The sequence below is a fragment of the Nesoenas mayeri genome (genome assembly GCF_963082525.1).
Source record: "Nesoenas mayeri genome assembly, chromosome: 9".
NCBI lineage: Eukaryota > Metazoa > Chordata > Aves > Columbiformes > Columbidae > Nesoenas > Nesoenas mayeri.
Window position 1 is genome coordinate 13,103,860 of NC_137557.1, and position 27,786 is coordinate 13,131,645.

The 27,786-nt window shown below is 37.3% G+C and overlaps 1 protein-coding gene across 2 annotated transcripts; it reads right to left on the minus strand.

The window, feature by feature from the left end:
* Positions 1-2,319: 2,319 nt before the first annotated feature.
* Positions 2,320-27,786, minus strand: PRKCI (protein kinase C iota; the record flags this gene model as incomplete). Of its 2 annotated transcripts, XM_080349409.1 has the most annotated exons (18): positions 2,320-2,407; positions 3,327-3,442; positions 3,726-3,815; positions 4,085-4,164; positions 4,251-4,376; positions 5,553-5,640; positions 6,466-6,601; positions 7,188-7,274; positions 8,257-8,354; positions 9,255-9,431; positions 9,861-9,919; positions 10,634-10,688; positions 11,391-11,531; positions 12,763-12,848; positions 14,004-14,054; positions 15,362-15,451; positions 19,838-19,959; positions 27,671-27,786. In XM_080349409.1, the coding sequence occupies 18 exons, from the start codon at positions 27,784-27,786 to the stop codon at positions 2,320-2,322; spliced, it is 1,806 nt and encodes a 601-aa protein (XP_080205535.1). The 2 variants fall into 2 exon arrangements, with proteins under 2 accessions (XP_080205535.1, XP_080205536.1); XM_080349410.1 differs by lacking the exons at positions 12,763-12,848; positions 27,671-27,786 and having other exon boundaries at positions 19,838-19,873.

The following is a 27,786-nucleotide window of genomic DNA, read 5'->3' on the forward strand; positions in this document are numbered from 1 at the left end:
ATGCTTCTGATGCAGACATATTCTCCAGAAGACAAAGCCTACTGCACTGGACTGTATACCCAATGTCCCTTCTGAATATTTATGACACAAACAAAAATAACTGTTAATATCATGGCACTTTGAAGAAAATGAAAGTTTAAAAATAGATTTACAGTCATTTAAGATGTTTGTCACTTAGCAACATTCTTAATGGTTAGATACGTAAATAGAAAAAGTATCTTTTCTGTGACATTATCTATATAAAAAAAAATTGTTTTAAGCACAAAAGACAGTGTTTTACTCCATTGCTCTTCTGTGATGAACAGCAGAAATGCCGTTCCTTACATAAAGCCATTTTGCTTAATACCCCATATGAAATTAAGTCACTGTAGAGACAAGGCTTTTATTGATTAAGTAACTTCCAAGTTTAATATAAATGAAGTCCTGATGTCTAATCATGCGAGTGTTTAAGTCAATGACTTAACAATTAATCACGTTTCAAACTGCATGTAAGCAGTTCACTTGACACAAACTAAACATGCTGAAGTTATTAGCTGCTCTTCAAAAATAGGTTCACTCTTATATTTTATACAACTTGAATTTAAGAGAACCTGGTTTTTAACATTGTGGAGGTTCAAACATTTCCTGAAACTGAGGCCCCTCTAATCACTTCCCAGTTTTGAAAACTCAGCTCAGTACTTACGAGTTTCCTATTCGTGTTGCATTAAAAAAAAAAAAAAAAAAAATTAAATCCCAGACCATGACAGTACTGCCTATTTGTGCAATCTCTCTCCTTGAAAATAACATGTAAGTGAAAAACAAACACTGGAAGATTTGTGCTATGAATGTACAGTGTCGCCAGACAAGGATTTTCAAGGACAGACACTGACCAAGCAGAATTTTTATTAAAAGCTTCAGATAAGGTTTTCTATCTTGTGCTTACAGATACTTAGATATGCTTTCAGAAACACTCAGCTTGCCTTACAGCTCTTAGTTAACTAACACAGATCTTTTTCTTCAATGTCTTTTAATCCCTTTTCCCTAAAATAAAAAAGTGGTACATTTGGCATTTCTCAGCCTAAGACATTCAAAACTATTCCTTAAACATTAAAAAAAAAAAAAAGAATTATCTGTGCTGTGTATTACACTGTGTACTAACATGAAATGTAAGAATCACACCTCCCAGAAGTCCTAGTTTGAACCGTTTTCTCGATCTATTCCAATTGTTTCACTATTAACTTTCAGTCTACTACCAACATTGAAGGTCTGACTGTGATTACAAATCACCATCTCTAAGTGGAGAAGTTAAGGGAGTCATTGTGAATAGCACCTATTTTTTTTTCTACATGTGCTTTTTCCACTGGCAAAGTGGAATACACTTTCAACAGCATGGCAATAAGATTAAAAAAAAACAAAAAAGAAAGAAAAAAAAATGCCCTTATGTAGGCCATAGCTGTAACATACGCAGTTCTGATACAGTTAAGACATAAGTATAAAAGCAATAAATAATAGTACAAGGTTCTGCATCCATCAGCATCAGCCACCCATTGCTGCTAAATTACACTCTACAGATTTACACTTTTTAAAGTATTAATTGAATTCCATTTATTTAGACTGACACCTTATACTGTGTAGAACCCTCACTGAAAGGGGCAGGCTCAGAAAGGCACTCTATGGATCAGCCTACAATTCCTAGTGTATCATTTTGTACCAAAATCTACTGATTCTAGTCTTAAATTATTAATCTCTTTTAGGATAAGATCACTATTCCCTGTGAAAGCAGCCACTCTTGCCCTATTTGGTTTCAAAATCTGCTCTCCGGGCTGTCATGTCAATCTGGAGGGCAATAACATAGCTCTAAGTCTAGGAGGAGAGGCAAACCAGATGTTTAGAGAGAAGAGATTTACATCTACAGAAGTCATAAGGTCTTACTTGTCTTGCTGGAAAAATACAAGTCCTTTAATTATATTTTGTTACATCCCCTAACGCAACTTTTATTCTTAGAGAAATAAGAGAACTTTCCTTTATCAGAACGCTGTACTGGCAGGTTATACAGCCAGACCCCCTTGTTCAGTCAGGAGCCCCGCAGACCAACTTCTATATTAAAATTAAAGTTTGGCAAAACTGTTGGAAAGTTTAAAGTTTTAAATCTGGCAGCAAAAGGTTCAGCGTAACAACAGTCCTGGATGACAATACAAACAGAAAATTAGTTGAGTAATTCGCACTAGGTGGCAAGGGCAACATGTTCAGTTACTCATTTTATGCAAGTGCATCCAAATGAAGAGATGTTTATCCGTGCAGAAACAGAGTAACAATTGGCACAGTCCAGAAATGGAGAATTCAGACACATTCCTCAGCTGACATCAAAAGAGGATTTATGTATTCAAAGCCTTCAAATTCAGACTGGTCAATCTTCTTCACAATATCACTATTAAGATTTAAAAAAACAGGCATTAGTTCAGCAAAACTGAAAAGATAACAATATTAACTGACAGCTTGTCTTAAAATTTAAGACTGGTACAATGAATTGCATTTACCACTTTTTTTTTTTTAATCAACTGCACCTGCATCAGCAACTTTTCTAAACTTTATTTGTACATTATGCATTTACAAAGGGATAAAGAAGGAACTTGGATCTCAGACCTAACTAAGGTAGCACAGGTAACATTTAATATTCACTGTTTGTATTTACATACTACATGAGCATTATACAACCGCCCCTCCCCAAAATTCCTAAAATGTGAACAGCGGTGGCTCAGTCAAACTAGAAAGGTCCTTCCCTTCTCATCTCGATTCGGGGCCCCTCAGGAGCAAGGAACCACAAATCCACTACCAAAAATCAAACGCGTTATGCATTTTATCAAGGCTTTTCAGCCAGGACAATCTCACTTGACTACTAACAATTTAAAATACACAAACAAGCTAAACAAAGCATCTTCTCTTGTTCAGAATACACAAGATAAATTCAAGCTAAACACAACATTCTAGAAATATCATAGCTTAAAGTAATGCAAAAATAAACCACTTGATAAAACAAGTCTTTTTCCTTCACACATTCATTTCTTGCAGATGATACCTCTGAAACTTGTAAAATAACACTTATTCCCCTTTCCCTGATTCTTTATTGCAACTTTCCCACTGTTAATTTTTACATGATGCCAGAGTATAATACTTAATCCAGACATACCAAGTCTACCAGGAGGACACACAAAAAATTTCTCCAAACTAACACAAGAAAATGTTATTTACTACTTTATGGATACCGAAAATACTAAAACTACAGCTATTAAATGAAGTTTTACAATTCCACTGACTTATCAGAACTTCTTAAATTCTGCATTACTTACTCATCGTCTGGAGTGAGCTGCACAGGTTCATTGGTGAATTGGGAATCAAAGTTATCCAGACCAAATTCTCCAGATATATTTGGTTTAAATGGAGGCACCACTTGCTTTTGCTCCATCTAAGAATAAATGCACTTAGTGACACCAAGAATGAGTTACGACCTGTTGAATTATTTTTAAACGAAGCTGGAAATTACCATTCAGTTTGTTTTGTATACTTGCTACAATCATTCTATTAATCTACCGTACTTTGTATAAAAGGGCGAAAAGATTCTGTATTGTCATTATGGTTAAGAGCTCAAGGTTTTTGAAGTTTTTACATCATCTTTCATGCTCAAAAGAAGTTGTTAAGCCATCACTGTATGCAAAGTGAATAAGCCACGGCAGTGAGCATTCACATACCAGATCCCAATCAACATTGCGAAAGAACGGATGCCCCTGGATATCTGCAAATCCAGTTTGAGGATGGCAGCCTAACCGTTCCTTTGGATCCTGTGCAAGGAAGAAAATATTTCTAAATAGGTGCCATGGCCTACAAACAATTGAAGTACAAATGTCACAGATTCCATGAGAAATGAAACACTGGAGTTAGAAGTGACGCTGAAAAAACTAAGTTAGCATTGCTTATTTTGGAAACTGTTCCAATTTACTGTTTGAAATAGGCATTAATACTGTTTGTCACACATCAGTTAGTGAACAGGTTTAAAAAACAAACAAAAACTGTTCTTGAGAAGTCTTAAATAACCCCCTTTAGCTCTTACCTTATTGAGGAAACTCTTTAGAACACCTGCTGCTTTAACAGAAAGGGATCGGGGAATTCGGATCTGTTTTTCCAAGATTACTGCAAGAAAAAGTTGTTCATATCAGCCTTTGTATCTGTAAAGTCAGATTAAAGGTAAGTAAAAACAAAGCACTCATGGTACATACCTTGGAAAAGATAATCTTCTGTGTTCTGATCAGGGTTGTCAGAACTCCCAACTATATCAAATGGTGACCGGCCCGCCATCATTTCAAACATAAGTACACCAAGTGCCCACCAGTCTACACTGAAGCCTAGAATTCACAGGAGAAAACACCACTGCAGATATTTCGGAGCAAAAATACCAACACTTTGGGGGATAAAGACAGAGATGTTTTGAGAAGAAATAATTAATTAAAAAAATTGAGTACTGCCAGTCTTTCTGATTATCTGAATAAAGGGGGGGGTAACAACTGCACTAGACATCACTTGGTTCATTATGTGCATAAAAAGAGAGAATGCTGTACAAAGAAAAACAAAACACAACAAGTTTAAAGGTTGGTGTTAGGACCTTAACAAAGGTTTAGATAATATTTAAACCTAGTAATTACCAACCAATGGTGCATTATCCAGGGTGATGGATAAGGACAAGGAGGAAGTATGGGATTCTTTATAGCAAGAAGACAGTCATTTATGGACCTGAACATATCCATTCTACTATTCACTGCTCAAGGAAAAAAATTCCAGTAGCTAGGGTGGGACTGATACAGTCTGGTTGGCTTAGGAAGTTTGTGATAAGGAAGGAAGACATGAAGACAGTCTGAAAGAGACATCCAATTAAAATAAGGTGGTAGATTTTTTCTTTTTTGTTAAATAGGAACTAATTGTAGAACTTCTTACAATTGTAAGGGAAGAAAACAGATCAAAGACCTGCTTGGCACAGTATTGGAAGCTTAGGAGGAATGGGTAAGTAATAGGAAACCTACACAGCAAGCATTCTATACTCTTAGGTCTCTTGCTTCAGGAACCTTGTGGACTTCCTGAAGAAGCAATTGCATAGACAATTTCATCTTTAAAACTAAGATTTGTGAAAAGGATGTCTACTACCTAGGCCCTTTGCAATGCATTTATTTCTAACGCTACCATTGCTGTCAAATGTAAAGCTCCAAAACCAAACACAATTCAAGACTGCAAGTATATCATTAGTAGTATCTAAAATATTTAGAAACAATAATAAATTTGGGAGACTCAAGCTATTCTGCTAGACCGATAGAAAGAATTTAAAATGAGGAAGACAAAGTATCTCACTTGGTCAGACTGATGTTTTCTGCCCTTCTTTTGAAAGCTTGATTTACTTTTTCAGACAGGATGTTGAATTAAGATTGATTACATGTCTAAGGGAGATTTATACTTTCTACTGCTAAACAACTTGAGTAAGAAGTAATAGACAAGGTGAAAGCTATATGGCAGCAGTGAAAAATTCAATTTACCATAATCCTCTCCCCGGAGAATTTCAGGTGCAATATAATTTGGAGTCCCACAGAACGTGCTTGTTGTGTCACCAGGCCTCAGGCCCTCCTTTAAGAAAAAGGAGAAAGAAAATACTTGACAGTTAGCCAAAGATCCCACACTCCCCCCTCTGCAAAGAACTGAATTTTGAGTCAAGTGTCCTGAATACACTGAGGCACAGTGGAACAGCTTATGTAACTGGGGAGTTGCCATGGACAGATACAAGCTTTTCAGAGAAGAGCACAGGATGCAGATTTTGGGGTAGGTTACTCAAAGAATTTGTGCAGTCTTCAACTATGGAATTTCTGAGGAACCAAACCAAGTAAAGCCCATAATAACCTGGCCTGGTCTTACAGCTTATCCTGCTTTGAACAGGAGGGTGGATTAGGCTTCCTGAGGTCCTTTCCAACCTGTGTTATTTTATGCTTTTCAGTTGCTTAGCCAAAATTATAACATTTAAAATAGTTCTAAGTGATTAGCATAATGGCAATTCCATGGCAAAGTCAAACTTGTGCTCCAGTGTCTTTGTAGCAACAAAGTTTTTCCAGAGACAACAGAAAGTGTCACAGAATCCAAATGGGAACCAGTGTGACTGATACATTTCAGCCCCTTGTTCTTTTTGAAATCAAGCTATCCTGACTGCTTCAGCCCAGTCAAGTTGACACATCAGCTTTATAAAAACATAAACAATAAAAGAAACAATATACATTGTCTGTGCATTTTGGCATTTCTTTTTCTTTCCATCCATTCGTATAAGTGAAATGAGTATGCAGCCTATCCACACTGTATATAAATTAATACCTTGATATTCCACATTTTCAAGTCTCTGCATCTTTTAATTTACGAAATCTCTTAATTGTTGATTTTACTGTTTACCAAGGAGCTAGATCTTACCTTGCACATGCCATAATCTGTGAGTTTAATATGCCCTTCAGAATCTAGTAGCACATTATCCAGTTTTAAATCTCTGTAGATTATCCCTCGTTCATGTAAATAGTTCAACGCTAGACTGATTTCAGCAGAATAAAACCTGGTGCAGAAAGAGATATTGATTACTCAAGTAATAAAACCCAAACCACAATAACACAGTCTCGGTAGTATGATACTTTTCTAGATATAATTCCATGTATTCTGTTCTTTTTCACCAGAAAAATTGATAAATTGTTTATAATCACACAAACATTTCTATCCACAGTCACTTCAAGATTGTTTTTAATTAATATTAACGTCTACTGAAATAATCCCTTTCATCTCACCATCTGAGATGTAGCATATGCAGCAAGCACTCAGCATTTGCCTGGACAGCTGGTAGTGGTTGTTGTAGGAGAAACAGTTAAAAACAAAAACACCACAAAAAACAACCACACCACCAAAGTGTTTTTCTAGAGAAAAAATGAGAATCAGACTGAAGTAATCTAGGGTAATGCTAATACAAACAACACCTATTTCCACCTTGAAACAAAAATATGGTAGCTTGAAGCATTAAAGTGAGGATGCAGTTTCACATTCCTTAAATCCTTAACATCTGGAGAGGATTCGCTAGCTCATCATCATAATCTCTGCACTGTGACACAAAACCAATGGTTCTGATGTGAGAAATCTGAAATTAGACATACCTGGCATGTTCCTCTGGCAGCTTTCTCTGTCTCTGCATATGAAACATTAGATCACCTCCATTTACATACTCTATAACAAAAAATAACCTGAAACACACAGGAGTTTGTTACAAAGATTTGAGATGTTACAGGTCTGTTATTGAGCAATGTCAATTCAACTCCTCCCATCTCTCTGGTAATATGGCTGGTTTCACCATTTTCCCTCTCTTTCAGTAGGTTTCCTAAGTTAAAAATCAAGCACACAACATTTTTCTAGATAATTCTTTTATTCCTAAAGGAAAGTAAGTAATCCTTCCTGCATCCCTAATCCATTACAGCTACTGCTTGTCATTACTAAATAGATTCATGTCAGTTTCTACACAGAAACCAGAATTCTTTTTTCTCATTTTCCTCCCTGATTCCTTTCATCTCATTTCTTTGCTGTTAATACTAGTAGTATATTACAAATACTCTTTCTTCTCACTTCCCTCCACTAGCTTGTCACCTTTTCAAACAGCAAGGAAATTGTTTCAAAATACAATAACTACATTTTATATATACTGAATATTATTACTGTATATATTGTAATTTATTAATCTACTGCAATGTCTTCTATATATAAACACGCAGGAAAATAATAATCTTTATCTCTTGCTCTGTTTTCCTTTTTAAAATTCAGGTACTATTTCCTGGGTCTTGATCAGAGACTCATCTTCAGAGGGTTCATGCAAGTTTGAGATCAATGTCCTCATTTTTAATACTTCTCTCTCGATAAGCTTTTTTTTTTTAACTTTCCCATTCTAGTTTCTACCTAATTTTCTGAAGGCTTTTTTCTGCTAGCTGTACCTCTTCTTGTCCAGAATCCTTCCCATCATACCTACCAGTACTTTACATTCTTTTGCATCATCACAATCTGAAAAGCTTTGATGATGAAGATGGCCTTTAGCTCATAAAATGCTGCAGTGATTTACAGTACATTGACTTTCACCACCTACCTAACACTTAATGCTTTAAACAGGCCTTTGAGGTGACTAACAGTATGAAATATTTTTTTAATAAAACTATCTTCTTATAATGTTATAATCTTTACCTGCTTTCTGTCTGGAAGCAAGAGTGTAGTCCAACAAGAAAGGGATGATTTGAAGCCTGTTCAAAGACGTGTTTCTCTGTCTGAACCCAATCAATATCCTATTTATTTAAGGAAAGTGACATTTAGAAAAGGACTGTTGCACTTCTTCAGTCAAATATTAAATGACAATTAGCAGAAATATATTAAAGTGTTTTGCCATCCTCGTTTTACTTGAAAGAAAATATTATATAGTTCTCCAATGTAAAGTAAGACAATTTAGCATCCTAATTTGAGTCTCGAGTGTCTCATACATTCAGCCTCATTGTTCAACTACATTTGGGAATGAAAAAAGACACATCTATAAAGGATAACATGGTGCAGACAAATGTAAAGTAGCATCAAGAAACACAGAAGAAATCAATGGCAGACTGAAAAATACACGCAAAAGCTCTTGCACAGAAAATTGCAGTCACTCGAGTCTCTTCAGAGTAGCCTTAAGAAACACAAGGGCAATCTTTAGCCACAAGAGGTGTATAAGCTACAAACAAATTGTTAAGATGAAGTTCTGGTTTAAAGAACAATTCAAATAACATTGTGAGTTCTCCTTTGTGACAAGAAAGCCAAACTTGACCATAAGAAAACCAGATTCCACCCATTTCTTTTTCAGCCCAGCAAGCCAGCATAATAAGAGAAATACTGAATAGTGCTCCAAAACAAGGAAGCAAACCAGGCTTAAGTTGAATTCTGCAGGTGTACTACTGCAGACAGTGCTGATCACAAAAGACACTGTCAGGGGCCATGAGGCACAGGCAGGGCAGCTGTGAGCTACCGGTTTGTCAATGAAGACCTCAAAATTGGTTATCTATCTTGTGAACCTTCTATAGTATAATATGTATAAGAAACTGCATGTGTAATTTCCTATTAGCACTGCAGACCCAGAAGCCTGGCTCCCACTTTGTGGTAGATACTGAAGCCCTTTGGAAGAGCTGCCATGATTTATCAATAAAAAGGTCGCCTACCTCATCATCATTGACGAGCTCTTTCTTCACCACTTTCATTGCGTAAATGCGTTCAGTTTTCTTCAATCGAACAAGCAGGACTTTAGCATAACTGCCTCTTCCTATAACTCGGAGCAAATCAAAATCCTGAAGACCCAGACTAGAGGAAGCCTTGCCACTTTCTCTAATGCTCATTGCCTATTGATAAAGATACTTTGAAATTAGTAAGCAGACTTGCCAATTTTAACAACTGCAACAGTTAGCATTTCAAATAGAGCAGCAAAATTAATATAAACAAGTAATTCAATTAATACTTGTTATTCTTAAAACTGCACTGCCCTGGAAAGGAATGTGATGAGAATGGAGGCAGAGCAGACTTGGCAGATAAGAAATAAATGAAACTGGAGGAGTTTGGAATACTTGGTAAATCAAAGCACATCTCAGCTCAGGGTTCAAAATAAAACAGCTTGCAAGGCAGACATTTATATACCTGAGCAAGCAACCCAAATGTGATTGACGGACTATTAATAGTTTTCAGTTTGTGACAAATTAAATTACTAAAATCTTGAAACTGAAAAACAGATAGGCTTTTAGATCTCTGAACACAGCATAGTTAAGATACTTCACCTCTTTTTCTTCACCAACATGGTCCAAGCTCTCATGACTTGAGGGATTGTACGGAATCACTAGAGGTGCAATAAAAATTATTAGACTGATGTGACATGAGGTTTTGGGGTTTTTTTGCCTTAAAATTTCTACACATAAGAGCTCAGAGAGATAAACAATTTAATTGCATCTATGTCAAGTATTCAAACTGTTGGGTTTTGCCTTCTTTTTTTTAAATTAAACCATCAGAATAATTATTTTGCAATATTGCGTTAACAAACAGGTATGGTTAATATAAAACCCTGTAATGATATTTAGATTAATCTTAACTCCACACACAAAGAATCTTGTGCAAACAGTGGTTTGGGTTTTAAACTGATCATTGTCTATATGCAAATTCAAATGTTAGGACCATCACTCTGACTGCTACAAGAATCAACCTGTTTGGCTACTGAGCAGGTAGAAACTCTGCTAATTCCATTAAGGGATTTTTTTGTTTGTTTCATCAGAGCATTTACAGTACACAACTTACTGATGGAAAAAATGTAACTGAGAGCCTAAATTCTTCCTTTTTAGGCAAGTTTCTTAAACTGATAAGACATGGAAAACTGAGCAATTTTTATATTTATGTCCCCCTTAGCATTAAGAAGCTGTCTTGTTTTTCTTGTTCTATGAAAAAAAGTAAAGAAAGGCTTTTAAAATAATTTACTTAAAGTTATTCTGTTTCATTTTAAACCACAAAGTTCATGTTTCAGCAACTTAAAATGATTTAAAGAAAAAATTACTGGTCGTACCTGATTCCACATTATCTGGATGCACTGATGATGGATCCATAGGCATTATTGGTTCCTGCAAATATGAACAGAATTTTTGGAACCAACTGCCCAAGTATAGCAGATGAGAAATAAGACAGGAAAGCTCAAGTACTTCAGCACTACACACATTAGTCAAATGAATTCACAAAATGTAGACTTGTAGCTGTCTGCTTTTCATATCAAACCAGGAGCAGTACTAACCTAAACTTTTCTGGGGACTTATAAATAATAATGATTGAATTTTGTGGGAGAAAACTCAAAACTTCTGCACTTCATCTTCCTTTTCTGTAAATGAGAAACAGTCTAATAAGCTAACAGATGTTTAAGATAATTTGTTTTACCTGTACTTCAAGATGTAAAATTGTGTGTGTGTGTGTGTATAAATATATATATATATATATATATATATATATATACATACATACATACACATACATAAATACACACCATGTAACAACACTGTGAAGGATGAGATAAATATCACTTAAATGTTTATATCTGATACAGGAAAAAACAGCAGATGTGAAACTCAGACTCCCGTCTTGCCACTAAACTGCCATTCTGCTCATTCCCAAACTTACTTGCAAAGCGTCACAGTACCTATGAAGAATGATGTTTCATCTACTGTGATTATTCACAGACTATACTTTGAAAACCACTAGTATAAAATGGGCTTTTTTTAGTTTGAGTGGTTGGTTGTTTTTTAAAGGCAACTTTTGAGATAAGTGTTACTTACTGGTTGCAGTGTATGACGACCACATTCTCTATTGACAAGTTTGTGACACTTCTTGTGAACGAGGAGTTTGCAATTGATGCATTTATATCCCTGGCGACCCAGGCCCCATATTCGGTCAGTGCAGATGGCACAATGAGCTCTCTAGAATGACAAATCAACAAAACCAATTAAAGAGCAAAACTAGACAATAAAAACTATTCAGCCACATTTTCACTAACAAAAAACACAGGACAGGAAATCCGAGAGATCCCTACTGAACCTAACACTATACCAAGAATCTCTCTGAAAACTTTAAAGACAAACAGGGAGATATGGTACAGAGGAGCTCAAAAACTACCACTGAACACGAAGCAGCAACTGCCACACAGAAAGTCTGCATTCACACGGAAATGTGCAGGCACAGAGAGCCTCTTCTGCCACAGCCAGAGACACAACACAACTCCAGGTCAAAAGCATCACAGCTGAGTCAGCAGGCTGCTGTGACTGAGCTAATTTGCAAAGCGTCTCAGGGAAGTCCTCACATTTGTACAGAGGAAGCAAACACTCCAACACATTAAACCACCAGATAACAGGAAATGGGAGGATCACCACTCACTGAAGTATATTCCCAAAACAACTTAAAAGAATCATGAAAACAGGGTGCCTACAAGAGCGGAAAGTGATTGAACTCTGGTGCCTTGACAGCCTTTGACCAGAAAGAGGTTAAAAAAAATTAAAAGGGCAGAAGTTAGATGTGAAGGATGTTCAAGATGAAGTTTAGTGGAGACAATCTCAAGCATTAAGCACACAATACATTAAGCTTAGAAAACAAGGGAAGATTATGGAAGCTGTCAAGGAACCTGGCTTATTAAAATATTTTTGGTTTGTTTTGTTACTCTTGTTTTTTCTAAATGCAGCAGATACCCTTCTTGGTCCTCAGCTGACTGCATTTGGCCATTGCGTGCCATCATAAGCAGGCTGCTTGGAGAAATATCTCAGATTTTTTGTTTAAAAGTCATGAAAAAGTCTGTGAATAATTTTTACTCCCAGAACTTAAAGAACTGAAAATGTACTTTCAGTTCACAGTCATCTAATGGCAGTGTTCAAGTTTGCCCTCTGGGAACACAGGAGCATTTATATAATTGGTATCACGATTTCAGAGTATATGTAAAGTGAATTGCAACCAATATATTTTTTTTCTGTTTTAAGTTCCTTATAATTTAATAATGAATAAATTTCCTGAAACTACAGGGTTACAAAAAGTCTATGTACTATAGACAAGTAACAAAAATAAGAATAAAACTACCTTATAATTTTTGAAGGCAATGACATTATTATTATGAAAGTAAGACATCCCTGTATCATGGTTTTAAGTACCCGACAAGAATCTCACCCTGTTAAATCGTTTGGCTTGGAAAGTGTGACCATTTGCACAATAGAGCTTTCGCCACCGGCGGGCGCCTCGGCGATAAATGGATTCTAAGAGGAAAAACATATGATTATATCCATAAAAATATAAACACAGAACTACATCATCTTCTCATGGGCGTTTCTGTGTAGAGTGATTTGCAGAGTAAAGTTTCACTCCTGCATCTTACAGAAACACAGAGTAATGCTCCAAGTATATTTTTCATTTTCTAAGTTTTGGAGAAAATTTGAAGTAGAATATCCCGATCAATTCGAAGTTAACTCTGCTTTCGCAAAGTAAAAAGTCAAGAGAAGGAAAACTGCCCAAACAATACAAACACTAGTGTGCACAGTATGCACCTACCTTACCTAAACCTGGGGAGGAGCTGTGGGGAAGGGAGAGGAGGAAAGAGGTCAGTCTTGGGAACATGCCCTGATTGGTAACATTGCTTGTGCAAATCCTCCAGTGTTTTAGATCCACAGCTGCCACTGTGTGTTTGAGGTTTTTTATTTTTATTACTAGAGGCATGTCAACCAAAAGTGAAAATTAGAATATACAAAACTACACCGAGTTGCTAATCTATTTCTGATTCAGTCCACAACCCCATTTTTTCAGAAAAGCAGCATCGCCCACACTGCCAAATCTAACTTGTAAGCATGCATGTTTACATTTGTCAGGGACTTTGATATCAAGCTGACAGATGTCTGTGTGCACAACATACACATGCTCTTTTATAAGACTTTAAAGAGGTAATTTTCCCTCTGTCTTAATGTTTAGTACATCAGCTAACAGAGGTTTTCGGAGAATACTCCAGATAGTACCTAAATATAATTTAAAATTAATTAACCACAGATCTCTAAATGGTGATACGACAAGTCATTACCATTGGTTACAAGCCTTTGCTCACATTAGTCCGCCAGCAATCTGGCAGCTACCAAAAAGACGGGAATAGGATAAAAAACTGTCACAAAGAAGAGGCAAAAGCAAGGAAAGCAGAGTGACATGGATAGTTAACAGGAATGTGAAATGCTTATTAACAATGACTCAGAAGTGGAACATTTAAGTTTAGCAAGACTTTATATTACTTTAAAATATTTCATTTGTAGAGATCTGCATTATTAATATTCATAATTGTAGGGTGCCAAACCATAGAATATCAAACTATTCTAAAACAGGAAGTCTGAATTCCTGATTTTCTGTGCTTCCTAACTAAAATGCCTACTTACTATCTTCTCCTGGGCAAGGCATGCCGGGGCGTTCTGGTACACAAGGAAATACTGCAAGAAAAACATTAACTTCTGATTAATTTTTACTTCAGACAAAAAATAAAATGTTGTGTTCAATGCAACACTTCCGAAAGGCATTCAGCCATTTAGGAAAACAGCACAGACTGCATTTTACCAAAACCTTGCAGGTGAGCTGCAAAGCTGCTACAAAACCCTTTCACTGGACATAACAGTGATATACATGAGAAATACAAGCCAAAAGTAGAACAAAGTTATTTCCTAAAGAAAGTAACTAGAAAAGCATTTTCTTGTTTCTCACGTGACCAATCATCACAGTCAGTATTTGGAAACCTTTACTATAAACATAAATGTATGATCTCATCTGTATTAGCTATTTTTTTCAGTTTATTTAGCTTCAATAACTGTCAGAGACAAGTACAAGGGGAGGGAGATAGTCCTGGCGCTGGTTTAATCAGAAGCTTATCAAACACAAAAATAAATGGATAGAGGTCAGATCAAAAAGCATACTCAAGTAATATATACTAAAATAGAGAATTATATACAGAGACCGATTACATTCTTCTTCCACTTTTAAAGTTTTTGTGGGAAGCTGAAAAGCTGTCTCTTCCTTCCAAATGAGCTGATGGTGAACTAGATTTCTGCATCCTTTTAGAGAATGACCGTGTTAAGACACTGTAGTGTAACACACCCTCTAACACACTTCACAATGATCCTCTGCTCTTCTGCTATAATCTCTGTTAAACTGAAATCTATCTTCTACTTGTAAAGACTTACAAACAGTAAGAAAAATGTACTGCAGAAGCTACTAAAATAGGCCTATAACCCCGAAAAATTAAAATGGAACAATTACACATCAAACAGGGGCACAATGTTATTAAGTTCAAAACCAGTCTACAGTACTTAATTTTAGAAAAGCCAAACTTTTGACTCATCTGGTATCACAAATGGAGCTCATCAACTTTTCTTCCTAATAGAGATGCTGCTCTAAAACACTTATTAATAGCAAAGTGTAGAACACTGCACTATATATCATCTACCATTCATTGCCACCAAGCATATGAAGGTGCTTTGGATAAATGAGAGAGACAGGGGCTGTCTTTCATTAATAACCTGACAGTAAAGTATTTTTTCCTCCCTTAATTTAATAAAGAACACGGACAGGGTGCTGACAGCTAAAAAGTGCAGTGCATGGTCTTCAGCATCCTCTTGACAGAATGCCACAACAGGCTTTAATTGAGAAGGCTGGAACATCACAGAAGTCACAGATAACATAAGATAAAAATTCCACTTCTTCACAGGTACCAACATGAGAAGTAACAGAGTAAATTTCACCATACCATGAATTAGCAGCTCTGAATCCTTGTTTAGCTCATACAACCGAAAGGCCTCTTCTAACTCCAGTTGAGAAGAAACCGTACACGGATCTCCTGTAGAAACAGAACAAGACAAAATCCATTCCAATTAGGTCTGCGCCATTCAACAGTTCCCTCACAGTCAGTTCTAACACATAATAATTATTGTAGTAAAACAGAACAATATTCTGAAGTGCAGTAGTATTTGTTTTTAACACTGTTCAGAGAGTGCATCTGAAAATATAGCCATGCTCAACGCTTTCAGGGAAAATGAAAATATGAGATATGCACAAGAGGCAAAGCAGATCATAATCACAAAACATCACTGGTTTGTTCTGCTACAAGCATGATTACACACCATTTCAGTATAGGAGGTGCAGGTTATCACACCTAAAGTCCTTCCAAGATTCCTTTTTAATTAGAACTGAGTCAAATCTATTTTCACAGCTGCTTCAATATTGCGAAGACCTCTAGTCTTTCCTCAAACCTCAATCAAGATACTGGACAAATCATGTAACTTAAGTGAAAACATCCCATCTTTCTGATATTTGGCTACTATTTTCATATAGCACTATTTGAAGTAAAATCCCTCAAAGAAAGGGCATGAAGGCAGGAAGAAAAGCATGGTGGTTGTTTTGTTTGTGGTTGTTTTTCGTGGTTTTCTTTTGTTGTAAATAAAACAATCACAGGCTTTGTTGACCATTTGAGATGGAAGAAATTATCATATGAGCATTTGGTATGTATTTTAAAGTTCCTCTGAAAAGACAGCGTCAGATTGCTTTAGCAAATGTGTGTTTCAGAAGTAACAGTTTAGGACTGACTAAGGTCTCTGTAGATATATCTACTTTATATTTCTAAAAAAAACGTATTTCAGAGTCATTAAACAACACTTAACATCAGGCAGATTTTGGCATATAGGCAGGTTTAAAACCTGGGGACAGAGCTGGGTGAGGAATAAAGGAGATCAAAGTTTAGGATCTGCTGTATTTACAAGCAGGAGCAACAACAATCTTAAATTTTAGCCTCGTTTCATGTTACTTTGGACACACAGCCTGTACTTTACCTGTTTCTCTTGACCTAAAAGACTTCATCTGATATTTTAACTGTGTTTGTCAGCCTTTGGAAGCTGCTATAAAGACTGAAAAGAACAATCATATAATAAAACATTTTCTTCAGTGTCCGACGCAGATTAGTAATGTTATAAAAAAAAAATATGCCCTACAATAAGAAACCCTTCTCAAAATAATACTACAACTGAAACATTTTTTAAGCAATGCTGAATGTGAATCATCACCGCCCCAAAGAAAGCAAATACTTCCAATTATTAGTTCAACTTCCTCCCAACTCCACCTACACAAGATGTGCCACGTGAGAATAAGGGATTTATCTCTGCCTGCTCGTAGTCCAGAACGTGAGCAGAACGAGTCTCTTTCTAGCCAGAACCCCACACGGCAAGTCTACTGTCATGTAGCATTTCCACTTTTTAACGTAAATACTACTTTCCACACCCTTAAGCGGTAAACTGGTTGTGGGTAAGTGAACTGGAGGAAGACAGAACAATTTCCATCTCAGCTGAACTGGATCCAATCCAAAAGTTTTGCTGCTTTGAGTCTTCAGTTAAAAGCATAGTTTAAAAGCCAACTAGTAGCTATTAACTATTCTTTTGTTTGTTTTGTACTACAAGATACCAAAATTAACTCAGGCGTTGCTAAGGCTTTTCAGTAGAACCACACACACAGCAGGCAAGGGGACATTTAAAACTCACCTTAAAGTTTTTCCAGGTAATTTCTTTTGTTTCTCATTCTTTTCTATTGCTAAAATATTAGTTATAAACTGTCCATTTCTCTTTATTCTTTTCTGCATATCATAATCTTCGATACAAGCCTTTGAAGCTGGCTCTAGTCATTTTTCAGAACACAACCTGCCCCCTACAATTAGCCTATCTGGCCATCAAACTGCCTACCTGCTGCACAAACTTACACTGTGCAGAGCACAGGGGAGGAGGAACAACAACTATATTCAGAGTCACTACGCGAATCAACAAACCAGTTTTTCCTCATCTGTTTCTGACACCTGTGCAAACGGTTTTGTCTTTCTTTTGGCAGAAGGAGACTCCTGAGAACACACACCGTGTTTCAAACCAAGAACAGAAGGTTTATAGATGTAGTCTTTCAACAAGTTATGAGTAGTACAAATTTTGCAGCCACCCAAAGACAGCTGGGATAAGTGTCATAGGAAAATATTTACTCTATATACATTATACAGCAAGAAACAAACTGAACACAAACATAAGACCAGCGTCCATCCTACAGGACATTTCAGAAGACAGAGGTAAGATAACTGACCACATACACATAAAATAGAAATTTGCTGAAAATCAGATCAAGTTCTGTCAAATTTCCAGTTGAATCCGAGCATTTTTGAAGCGATTCCACTCAACTAAATCAGGTCTGCCTTTGTGCGCCATTACCTCTATGAAACAGAAGTAGTTATATACAATGCTCTACATCTTGCAAAGGCTAAAAAGACATTTCAAATATGACAAATAAAAATCATGGTGACTAGGTAAATCCAGTTTAGTCACACAAGTGATCAAGCAATTTATTCAGGAATTAGCTAAGAGATGGCCTAGCCATAATAACTTATCTTTTACTACAAGAAGCATGGATAGTAGTATAACAAGTATCTGTCCACTGTATACATATTTCCTTATGCTACGATTAAAGACTGAACTACAGTTTTAGTGAAGAGGATGTGATACAGGAATTTTCCAAGAAAGCAAATTATGAGTTTCTAGAAAGAAACTCAACTAAAAAGTGGTGGAGACAAGAGGAGGAGAGGAGGCAGGGGTCTTGGCAAGAAGCCACACATTGTAGATACAAGAATTACTCATAATAAAGACAGGGATTTTTTTTTTTAAGCACACTCCTCATCACCAGATTAACTTCTCCACTGACATTAAACTGGAAGTCAATGATTAAAGCAAACACAGATTGCTTGGGGAAACTGAATCCTATGTGAATACATGAAAAAAAAAAATAGTCTAATTCCTCTTTTTTAAAGCCGATCTCTGAAGAGCAGAAATTGAAACAGAATAGTTTCTTCAAGTAAACGACTGAATCCACACAAAACTTTCTACAAATGTTTCTCTTAAAAGATAGGTACTTATTACTACGACTGACTGTCCATCTTCAGTTAGAACTCTGTTCTACTCAGGATAAAACAAACCATCAAACTTACTATGAAGTAAATGTTCAACTCTGCACGGAACTTTGGTCATAAATATTGTTCACTTTCGTGCATCTGCCTGGTGTAAAAGACTTGGGAATGGGGAGAGGAAAGACAGGAAAAAAAAGAGAGGAAAAAACCAGAAACCTGCTCAGATTCCCAAACCCACGTAGTCTTTAACACACCTGCCCATATAACACTCCCAAAAATCAGCTTTGGTCCGTGTTTAGCTTTAAGCTCTGAATAAACTGGGAGTCACTGAATTTTGAATGGGAAAGCTGTGAGAAGGGGAGGAAACAGTTCTATAAGCACCATTTATGCTAATCACTGCATACAAATACTAATCGCTACCGACAAATCACTGCACATTATGGCCTTTTATATATTGCATCAAGTACTTAGCATGCTAAAATAACTCAAGAGCTATTTCATAGTTCAGACACCTCTTTGGTGTAGCTCAAAACCTACGTGTAGAATACACCAATTCCACAAAGAAAACAGGAACTGCAAATAAACTTTTCAAAAAGTTACTAATGTATACATCCAGTTCAGAAACGGATTACATATGTTGAGGAAAAGGGAGAACAGATTCTGAACTTGTTTCATTCAAGGTAAACTTTAACATGGGTAATATAAGTGCTGGAGATGACGAGTTCTCAGCCAAGGTTGTTACTACTACACTTTCGAAAAAAGCTACTTGGACACGTAGTTTCTCTTTCAATAGTCAGAAAGAGTTCTACTAATACCTATGTGTTAATACCTTGCTAAAAATATTGTAGATAAATACTATAATTTGCATCACTTAAGGTTAGTTTAACGCAAAGATATAAGACCTAAGGGGAACCGTGTGCTTCTTCAGCAGCGTAAGGGAATACTCCCCATTCCCTTCCTAATAAATGCTATCATTGAATTCATGTTTTGATAATTACTGAGGTTTAATTTATTTATTCAGTGAAAACAAACAAAACACAACCCAAACAACAGAGGACCCCACACTAAGTCATTTGAAACAGCTGTCTTTCCTTTAAGATACGCTTACAAAGATACTGGATAACCACTATTTTTAGAGTCAGATTTACTATTTCTATAAACATACTTATGAAGTATGTTTTATAAGCTTGTCTTATGAAGGCAGAGGGAAAGGAAGAGATTAAAGGGAAAAGAGAACTGGACAGCTGAGGAACATATTGATGAAATATTTGTCAAAAGACCAAGCGCCAAGCATCGATTTACCTTCTTCATCAATCCATTTCATGGTGAAAAGCTGTTCGTTGTCAAAGGAGCACATGTCTCGAACTTCATTGCACAGTCCCTCAAATGAGATGGAAGGTTCAAAATACGTTATCATGATGTCCCTGAGCAAGAGAAAAATTTATTTGAGAAATCATACTGCAATATGTAGCATTTGATCATCAGCTGCAACACCTTCCATATACTACTACTATAAAACCCATCCCTGCTGCAACTCCCTAAAAAAAAATTAAAGTACTGATAGTAAACCATTAGTGCATAAGTTCTCTTCATATAGCAAAGTCAGGCTCCAAGTGACTTTTATTACCAACTACTTGACATTTAATCTTCCAGGTACCTGCTTAAGAAAAATTAGGTTTAAATGCCCAAATAACTATGAAGTGAGTTGCAGCAGATATTAATCCCGCACAGAAATTATATATATTATACCAGTGGAAACCAAAGAATTAAATATTGTAAAAAATTTGAAGAACATTATCAATCTATTGCTGGTTTTGCCTACTCTGTGACAGCTATTTTGTTATTAGATATCCAAATGTTGTAAGAATGTATACATCTTATCTACACAATCAACATTTAGTTGGAGGTTATGAAAAAACAATGAAAAATATTACAGAGGTTTCCTAGCAGATTAGGATGGATATTCCAAATACTGAATGTGCCTTAAGGAAAAAACAATAAAAGAGACCCATGATGCTTCACCACAAAAACAGGGAAGGCTGATAGAGACATACTTAGAACTAAAATTTACTACTTTACTGTTATGCGGAATGTGTATTTCTGTTATAATTAAGAGTTAGTTAACCTGGTGTTTTAAATGTTTATGTTAACAAAATGCTGACTCATCGTCCCGGTATTTGCTAGGCCTTAAAGGGGAACAGGTGACTCAGGGTTGCAACCCTTTAAGCAAAGGATTTCAGTGATTCAGTTCAGAGGAAGGTGGAACTAAAAGAGAACTATTTGCAACGCTACTCTTCAAACATCTCATATAAGTCCAATATTTGAGCTATAAGACGAATCTATGATCTTGAGGGTCTCTTCCAACCAAAATGATTCTATCCTCCCATAAAACCTCAGCTAGCTGGGATTTGTTTCAGTTGGTTCCAGCCACCAGCGCTATGGGGGAAAAAAAGAAAATAACTGAAGCAACAGACAAAGTTTATATCTGGTCAAAATTCACATCAATATGCCTACCAGACTGGAGTGTGCATATGCAGCTAGTTAAATGTCTTTAAATTGTCTTGTGCAGGGCCAGAGTGGAATAATGAAGGTAACTTAACATACTGCAGTCACTGAACCTGAACCACTTTAAGGAGTGGCAGGGAACACACGTGATAAACATGACTGCCTGTGGCTCCTTTAAGTTCAGTAGCACAAATACAACAAACTAGCAATTTCTCAGTGCTAGAAGAACAGCTAGCCTACTTCTGGATTTATGAGCATGATCGGAGTTAGGTTAGTTAGGGGAAAGGCTCCAGTAAATAGTTATTGAAGTCATTTCACTATCCTAATCTCAATAAAGCAGTCAGAAAACTGCTACATTATTTGGTTGAGGAATTGCTCCTCCTCTTTCCACGAGACAAAATGCAAGACAAAACAATATCTAGACCTAAGTACTGACACACAGTGCAGTGTCCTGGGACAGATGGGGCTTCATTTGCAGTGCCAAACTGTGCCCACGCCACAGGGCAAACCGTGTTCTCCCCCATCCAAAGGTCTCCCCTCACATGCTCTCTCAAAACACACAAGCTGCAAACCCAACACCAACGTCTGTCTCTGTGAACTGAGGCAGATCTAACAGCACGTTATGGTTACAGACAGGCAGGCATCAACCAAAGAGCAACCCACAAGGCTGTATTAGGAGGCAAAGTCTTAACCTGTATTTCCTGTTTTTCAGGGAAGGGAATAAAGCATCGCTTACTTTGCAACTTCACCGAAGTTTACCATCCCTTCATTTATTCACATTTCAGTGCAGATAACTTTTTGTGTAAGAAAATATTCCGAAGTGAATGTAAGTTCTGAAGGGCAATGAGAAATCGGAGCCAAGTATTTCAAGTATTGCAGTTTATTTTGTGATTGAACTAGTCAGTAATTGGAGAGGGCATGTTAAAAGCAGCAGTGACTACATGACTATGATGGTCAGACAAGCAAGAAGAATTGGATGACAGACCACAACCCTGAGAGACAATAATCACTGATGCTCTAGCAAAAGCTGAAGATTAAAAAAAGATTAGTAAAAGCTGTTCGGCAGTTTTTCAAAATTAATTATTTAAGTCCACTTAAAATAGATTTATCTTTATTACAGTGAACAGAAAAAGTCATAATGTTAAGAGGTACTGAACAGCCCAGGAATCCCTCAGCATTTATAAAGCAAAAGCTGGTATCAACCGAAAAAAAAAAACAAATAAAAACAACCAAACTTCCTACTTGTTGCTAGCTTCAACCAGCAAAATAGTTGTCCTTCAAACAAAATGAGAGTTTAATTATTTCATAATTTAAGCAAGCTCTCCAGATTACTACTCTAATATCTCCAACAGGACATGTATCAGACACTTACTAAATCTATTTTGGAGATCTTACCAACTCCATTATAACAAACACTAATGGGTCTTTCAGAGTACCCTAGCTAATAGCAATATTATTTTTTAAAAAAAAAAAGTATGTGAGTATGAATAAGGTTCTACAAGCAATATCTATCACCCTTGTCCTAGAGCTGTAAGGCCAGCTTTATGTAACACAGAAACTGAAAGACTATAGGTCTTTCTACAAGCTTTATTTTTCCATTATAACTACACTGATGACACTGACATTTTCTACAGAGACAGGTCTCAGAGTGGTTCTGTTATCACATCTTTGCATTATATGGTGTTTTCCACACTTCTTGCACCTAACACCACGTTGGTGATGACTTCATTAGGAAAAAGCTAATACATCAAGTTAAACTTTACTGAGCATAAATATGGCATTTTAAACAAAAAGCAGTAGACTAAGTTAAAGGACAAAGGAAAGTCGCTATGGACCAAAGACTGATGCCTTGCATGAAAAAATACAAAATACTTCTTTTCTACTAAGAGTTAGGAAAAAAAGTTCTTGACAACAGCCCTTTCCTTCTTATGGAGATAAGCTTACGTACTACTTTTAATAAACATGTTTGTTATAAAGACATTCTAAGGCATAATATCCTTTTTGTCTCTTCATGACACACATGGGGAATTGGAAGAAAACCTGATTCAAGCAGACTCTGCACCACCACATTTGGATGTGTCAATTAGCTCTTAGTTCGGAAACACCAGATTTTTTAGAATTTACTTTAGTACTGTTATAATAAGTCTTAATCAGGGACCTGAGAGTAGGAAACATAAAAATAAACAAGAGAGTACTTGTCCTGAATTACTTTCAGTTAAAATGTTGTCATTTGTATCTTCCATAAACATTAATAAAGGATCATTTTATTTATACTAACAAAAGGCCTACCTAAATCAGTACCCTGCAAATGTAAGAATCAGTAAAAGATAAGCCATATGGAGACTGAGTAAATCGAAATGGTAAATATAAACAGGAACAATACAGAACAGATTTAAAATATCTGTAGAAGACAATGAGCCTCATCACTATCTTCCCCACCTTTCCTCTGAGATCAAACAGCTTTTCTTTTGCATTTTCTTTTGCAGATCATTCAACAGTCATAACATCCTTTAACAAAAAAGACCCCACCTGCAACCAACCAAATAAAACAAATAAAACAAAAAACTCCAATGCCAACAGTTAAATGCAATTCCATCCATATCTCATTTTTCACTTCAGTTTTGACTTCAGTGAGAACAATCCACTGTATGAACAGAGACTACTGCTGTAGATTTGTTTATCTGTAGCCTGAGATAACTATCACGTATTAAGTATGTGGAAATATACAGATACATAATCACATATCTACATATTCACATATCTATCACAGAACTGGGTCAGTCATCATTAATGCTTTTGATAATGTCTCCTTATTATAGTCCACTGAAATTAACCCCTACGAGACTCCTGGCGAATTCTATTGTTCCAGTATGGTTTCAGTACTGCAAGGTGCTGGCCCTGCCACTCGGAACAATTTGAAGCGTCCCTTTCCCCAGTGGAAGTCTGAGGTCTCAAACTGCCTGCTCCCACAATTTGTTTTTCTGGCAAAAAATATATCACCAGAAAATTAAATTAATATTGACACTGCAAGAAGGAGTGAAAATGTTAAATGCTTAAACCAAAGATTTCTTAAGCTGAACACTCTCCTCTGTGGAACTTGATCCTCAACAGACAGTGAGAGACATTGAGCTGAAGAATTGATCAGAAAGTGCTCAAGACAAAGAATAACATACAGGATGTGAGAACTCAAAAATTCTTAAGAAATTAATTTCCTGTAAATATTTATGGAGGTGCATTTTGATTTTAGAAATAAAGGTTAACATTTTTTTTCTCCACTTTTCTCACTCACATGAATGTATTAAAATTAAGAAAAAGCAGCAAGTTTAACATGTATCATGAGGGGCCTGTCAGGATTATTCTTTATTTGAACTAAATCAAACTGAAGGTGGGCAAAGCATTGGTAACCTATGACTTTTACTACAGTAAAAGTCTAACCTACATTACAGCCTACACAGTTAAAACAGTGCAAAACAGGCACTGAAGAACAGAAGGTAGCAGTTCTAATCATGACAGAAAGAGAGTTCAAGTTTGTTCATTTGTTTCTTTTTTTAAAAAATCAACAGCATTAACTCTACAGGATTCCTAGTGCACAAGCAATGTATTATTCCTACCTGTTCTCTATTGCTACAATGCAATCCTCCTCATATGTATTAATGATATAATAACTTCTTGTACTGAACTGACAAAGAAGCATCTACAACAAATGAGATAAAAGGCAAATTCTGAATAATTTTAGAAAGCTGAAGTGGTTGTAATTACAGATGCTGTTCAGTGGCACACATTGGAAGCTGCTACACTTTGTTACTGTATCAACAAAAATGTACGTAAACAGTTGGTGTAATAAATTCAGTTCCTAAGAACTCAGGGGACAGCTCTAATACATGCACTGAACAGATTACAGTAACTCTTTAAAACAGATAAGATTATTTTCAGCATTTTAAACAACCAGCCCTATGGGAAAGATCACTGTGGCTTACCTGAGAGAAGGAAATATCTGGATAAACTCAATCTAATGCCCTAATTCCCAAGTCTCTGGGAATTCCCATCCTCTTATTCTCATGATCTTAGTTCATTTTAGGAAAATTTTCCATCCTAGTTTTACATATTTCATGAACTTAAGATAAAGAATTACCATTGTACAGTTGAATGAAACAAAGACCCTTCAAAGAGTTCTTGATTAAAGTCTTTGTCTCGGCTGAGAAAGGCAATTAGGCTCTAGGCCAGACTTTTCCGATGCTTTGAGAATTCAGGTTGGGCTCTTTGCTCTCAGTGCAGCCTCTCCAGCTCCAGGCAAGTGTCCTGACTACCTGATTCCCAACCGTTTCAAGAGCAAATCTGTGTTTCTGCGTTGCTGGGTTTTTTGTTTGGTTGGTTTTTACCCAGAAACTCCTTCTGGAAGTTGAAAAGGCTTTCCTAGCAAGACTTTCCCATTAACTTCTACAACTCACTTAAGTGCTTCTATTAAAAAAAAACCAAAACAAAACAGAGATTAACATTTCCTGATGAACACTATTTACCATTAAATCCTTTATCCGGCTCTAATCTTGAGATAGTTTATTTGACAAAAGGGGAAAATGTGGCCTTTGGTATGAGCATTTAGATCCTAAGCTTTCAAGTCATTTCAGCATAAGTGCAGGTGAAGTGCTGAGCTTTACCCTCTTCTTGACAGTGCTAGTCTGAGAAGCGGTCTCATACCTTCTGTTGTAAGAAAGGAGAGAGAATAATTTGATAGATCTCAAAACAAACCATGACTAAGGCACTCAGCTTGTTAGTTTGTTGGTATTCACAATGCTTAACCAACACCCCATATGACTCAGTGTCATTATTAAAGGAAACTGATAACTGCATTAACAGGATAAAAGGTCAGTAGATGAGACTCAGAAGAAACATTCCAGTGTGTGTGAAATTATTACCTAATACTTAAAGTGTCATGAGCCAGCATTCCTGTCTAATGCAGCAGTTTCCATTCTCACTCCCACAACCCTGAGCTGCCATCTCTCTGTTCTTGCACCACAGCCTCCTTGTGCTAAAGCAAGAATTAATGTGATTGCATGTGGAAATGATCAAGATTAAAACTGACCTAGCAGAAGAAAAATAAATGGTTTTAACCCAGAACAGTTCCCACTTTAGTTCACTGCCTCACCAAATGAACACTTCTGTCAGCTGATAGCCAGGGGCACCTCCATGTCCTTAAGAAATGGTGGATTAAAGGGACTGTAAAGCAAAGAGCTTAGAATTTCACATATTATTACTCTGACAGTGTTTTACATGTTCTTTAAAGCCACAGATTGTGCCAGTCTCTACAGTACTTCCACAGACTCTTGCCAAGAAAAGCCCTAAAGCAGACACAAACCAGAAATCAAACTCAGTAGCAAACACCAAATGCTCAGCATAGTTTCTATACCTCTCTTTAAAATTATAAACCTAGAGATATCAGATAGTACATACCGTAAACGTAATAAATCTTTTCTGGTACTTGATACAGATAACTGGAAGGAAGCTGTCGAGAGTATCATGTGTACAATCTTAATCCAAAAAACGCAACCTACATTTTTTTCTGCTTAGATCACCTTCTCTTAAGCTTAATGGCCCAATGAACCACTGTCAACCCTTGCACTCTACTTTCTAAAAGCCAGGTCCTGTAACTGTTGCTATTTAATAGACGGTTGTGAACCTGAAGCAGAACACTTCTGCCTTGTATGCTATTGCTGGAGAGCCACTGAATTAGACAACCAACATTCAGATTTTCATTGTGCAGACCTCTAGCCTTTATTTTTTTTCAGCAGAAGCTTCACTGACAGTAGATGCGTCTTAAGTTACCATTCACAGACTCCCTCAGAAGCCACTCAGTCCCTAGGAAACAGCCTAAAAACCGATTAAATAGGTTTTCATCCAAACATCCTCTTCCCTTAGACCTGAGTATCACGTAACACGCAGAGACCAGGACCAAAGATGGACCCTGAACATATTAAGTTTGAATTTTAACATGTGTCCCCCAGTAAAGTGTTATGAAGGAATATGCACTTATTACTGACAACAGGTGAAGAACCAGCGCCCGGGTGTGTGGGAAGCAGGGCGAGCGGGCAGAGAGAGCCCCGCAGGTTCAACCTCGTTTACCGGAATGCCAGAGACACCGCGGCGTCCGGCAACCGCTCCCGCTGAGACCCACACCCGGGAGAGGCTCTTCTCACAAGTCCTGTCCGTTCCTCCGGTGCAGAGCAGCACCTCAGTACGGCTGCTTAGCTGGGGGGTTCCTGGGGTTTCCCCCTCCCCTTCTTCAGGGCACGGGGCCCTGACAGGACAGCCAGTTTAGCTTCAGTCTGGAGGGGAGCCGGGGATCTCTCCAGCCCACCGCAGCACTCGAGGGGAGCCGGGGATCTCCCCAGCCCACCGCAGCACTCGAGGGGATATCCCCGCCCAGCGCGGCCGCTCCGCCCAGCGCCCGGAGGAGTCTCCTTCAGACCCGGGGTACCGGGCAGCGCGGCGCCAGCCCCATCGCCCCCCGCCAGGCCCGGCCGCACCGCTCCGGCCCGGGCTGCCACAGGCGAAAGCCGCTCCTCACTCCGGCCGCCGCCGCTCTACCGGGCCAGGCCCCACCTCCCGTCCCCGGGGCTCCGCGCCTTCACTCACCCTTTGTAGTAGGCTTTCACCCGGACCTGGTGGGCGCTGTCCCCACCGAAGCCGCCCCCTACACCGCCCGGAGCCGACATCGTGCTGTTGCCGCTGCTGTCCCGCTGCGTCGGCAT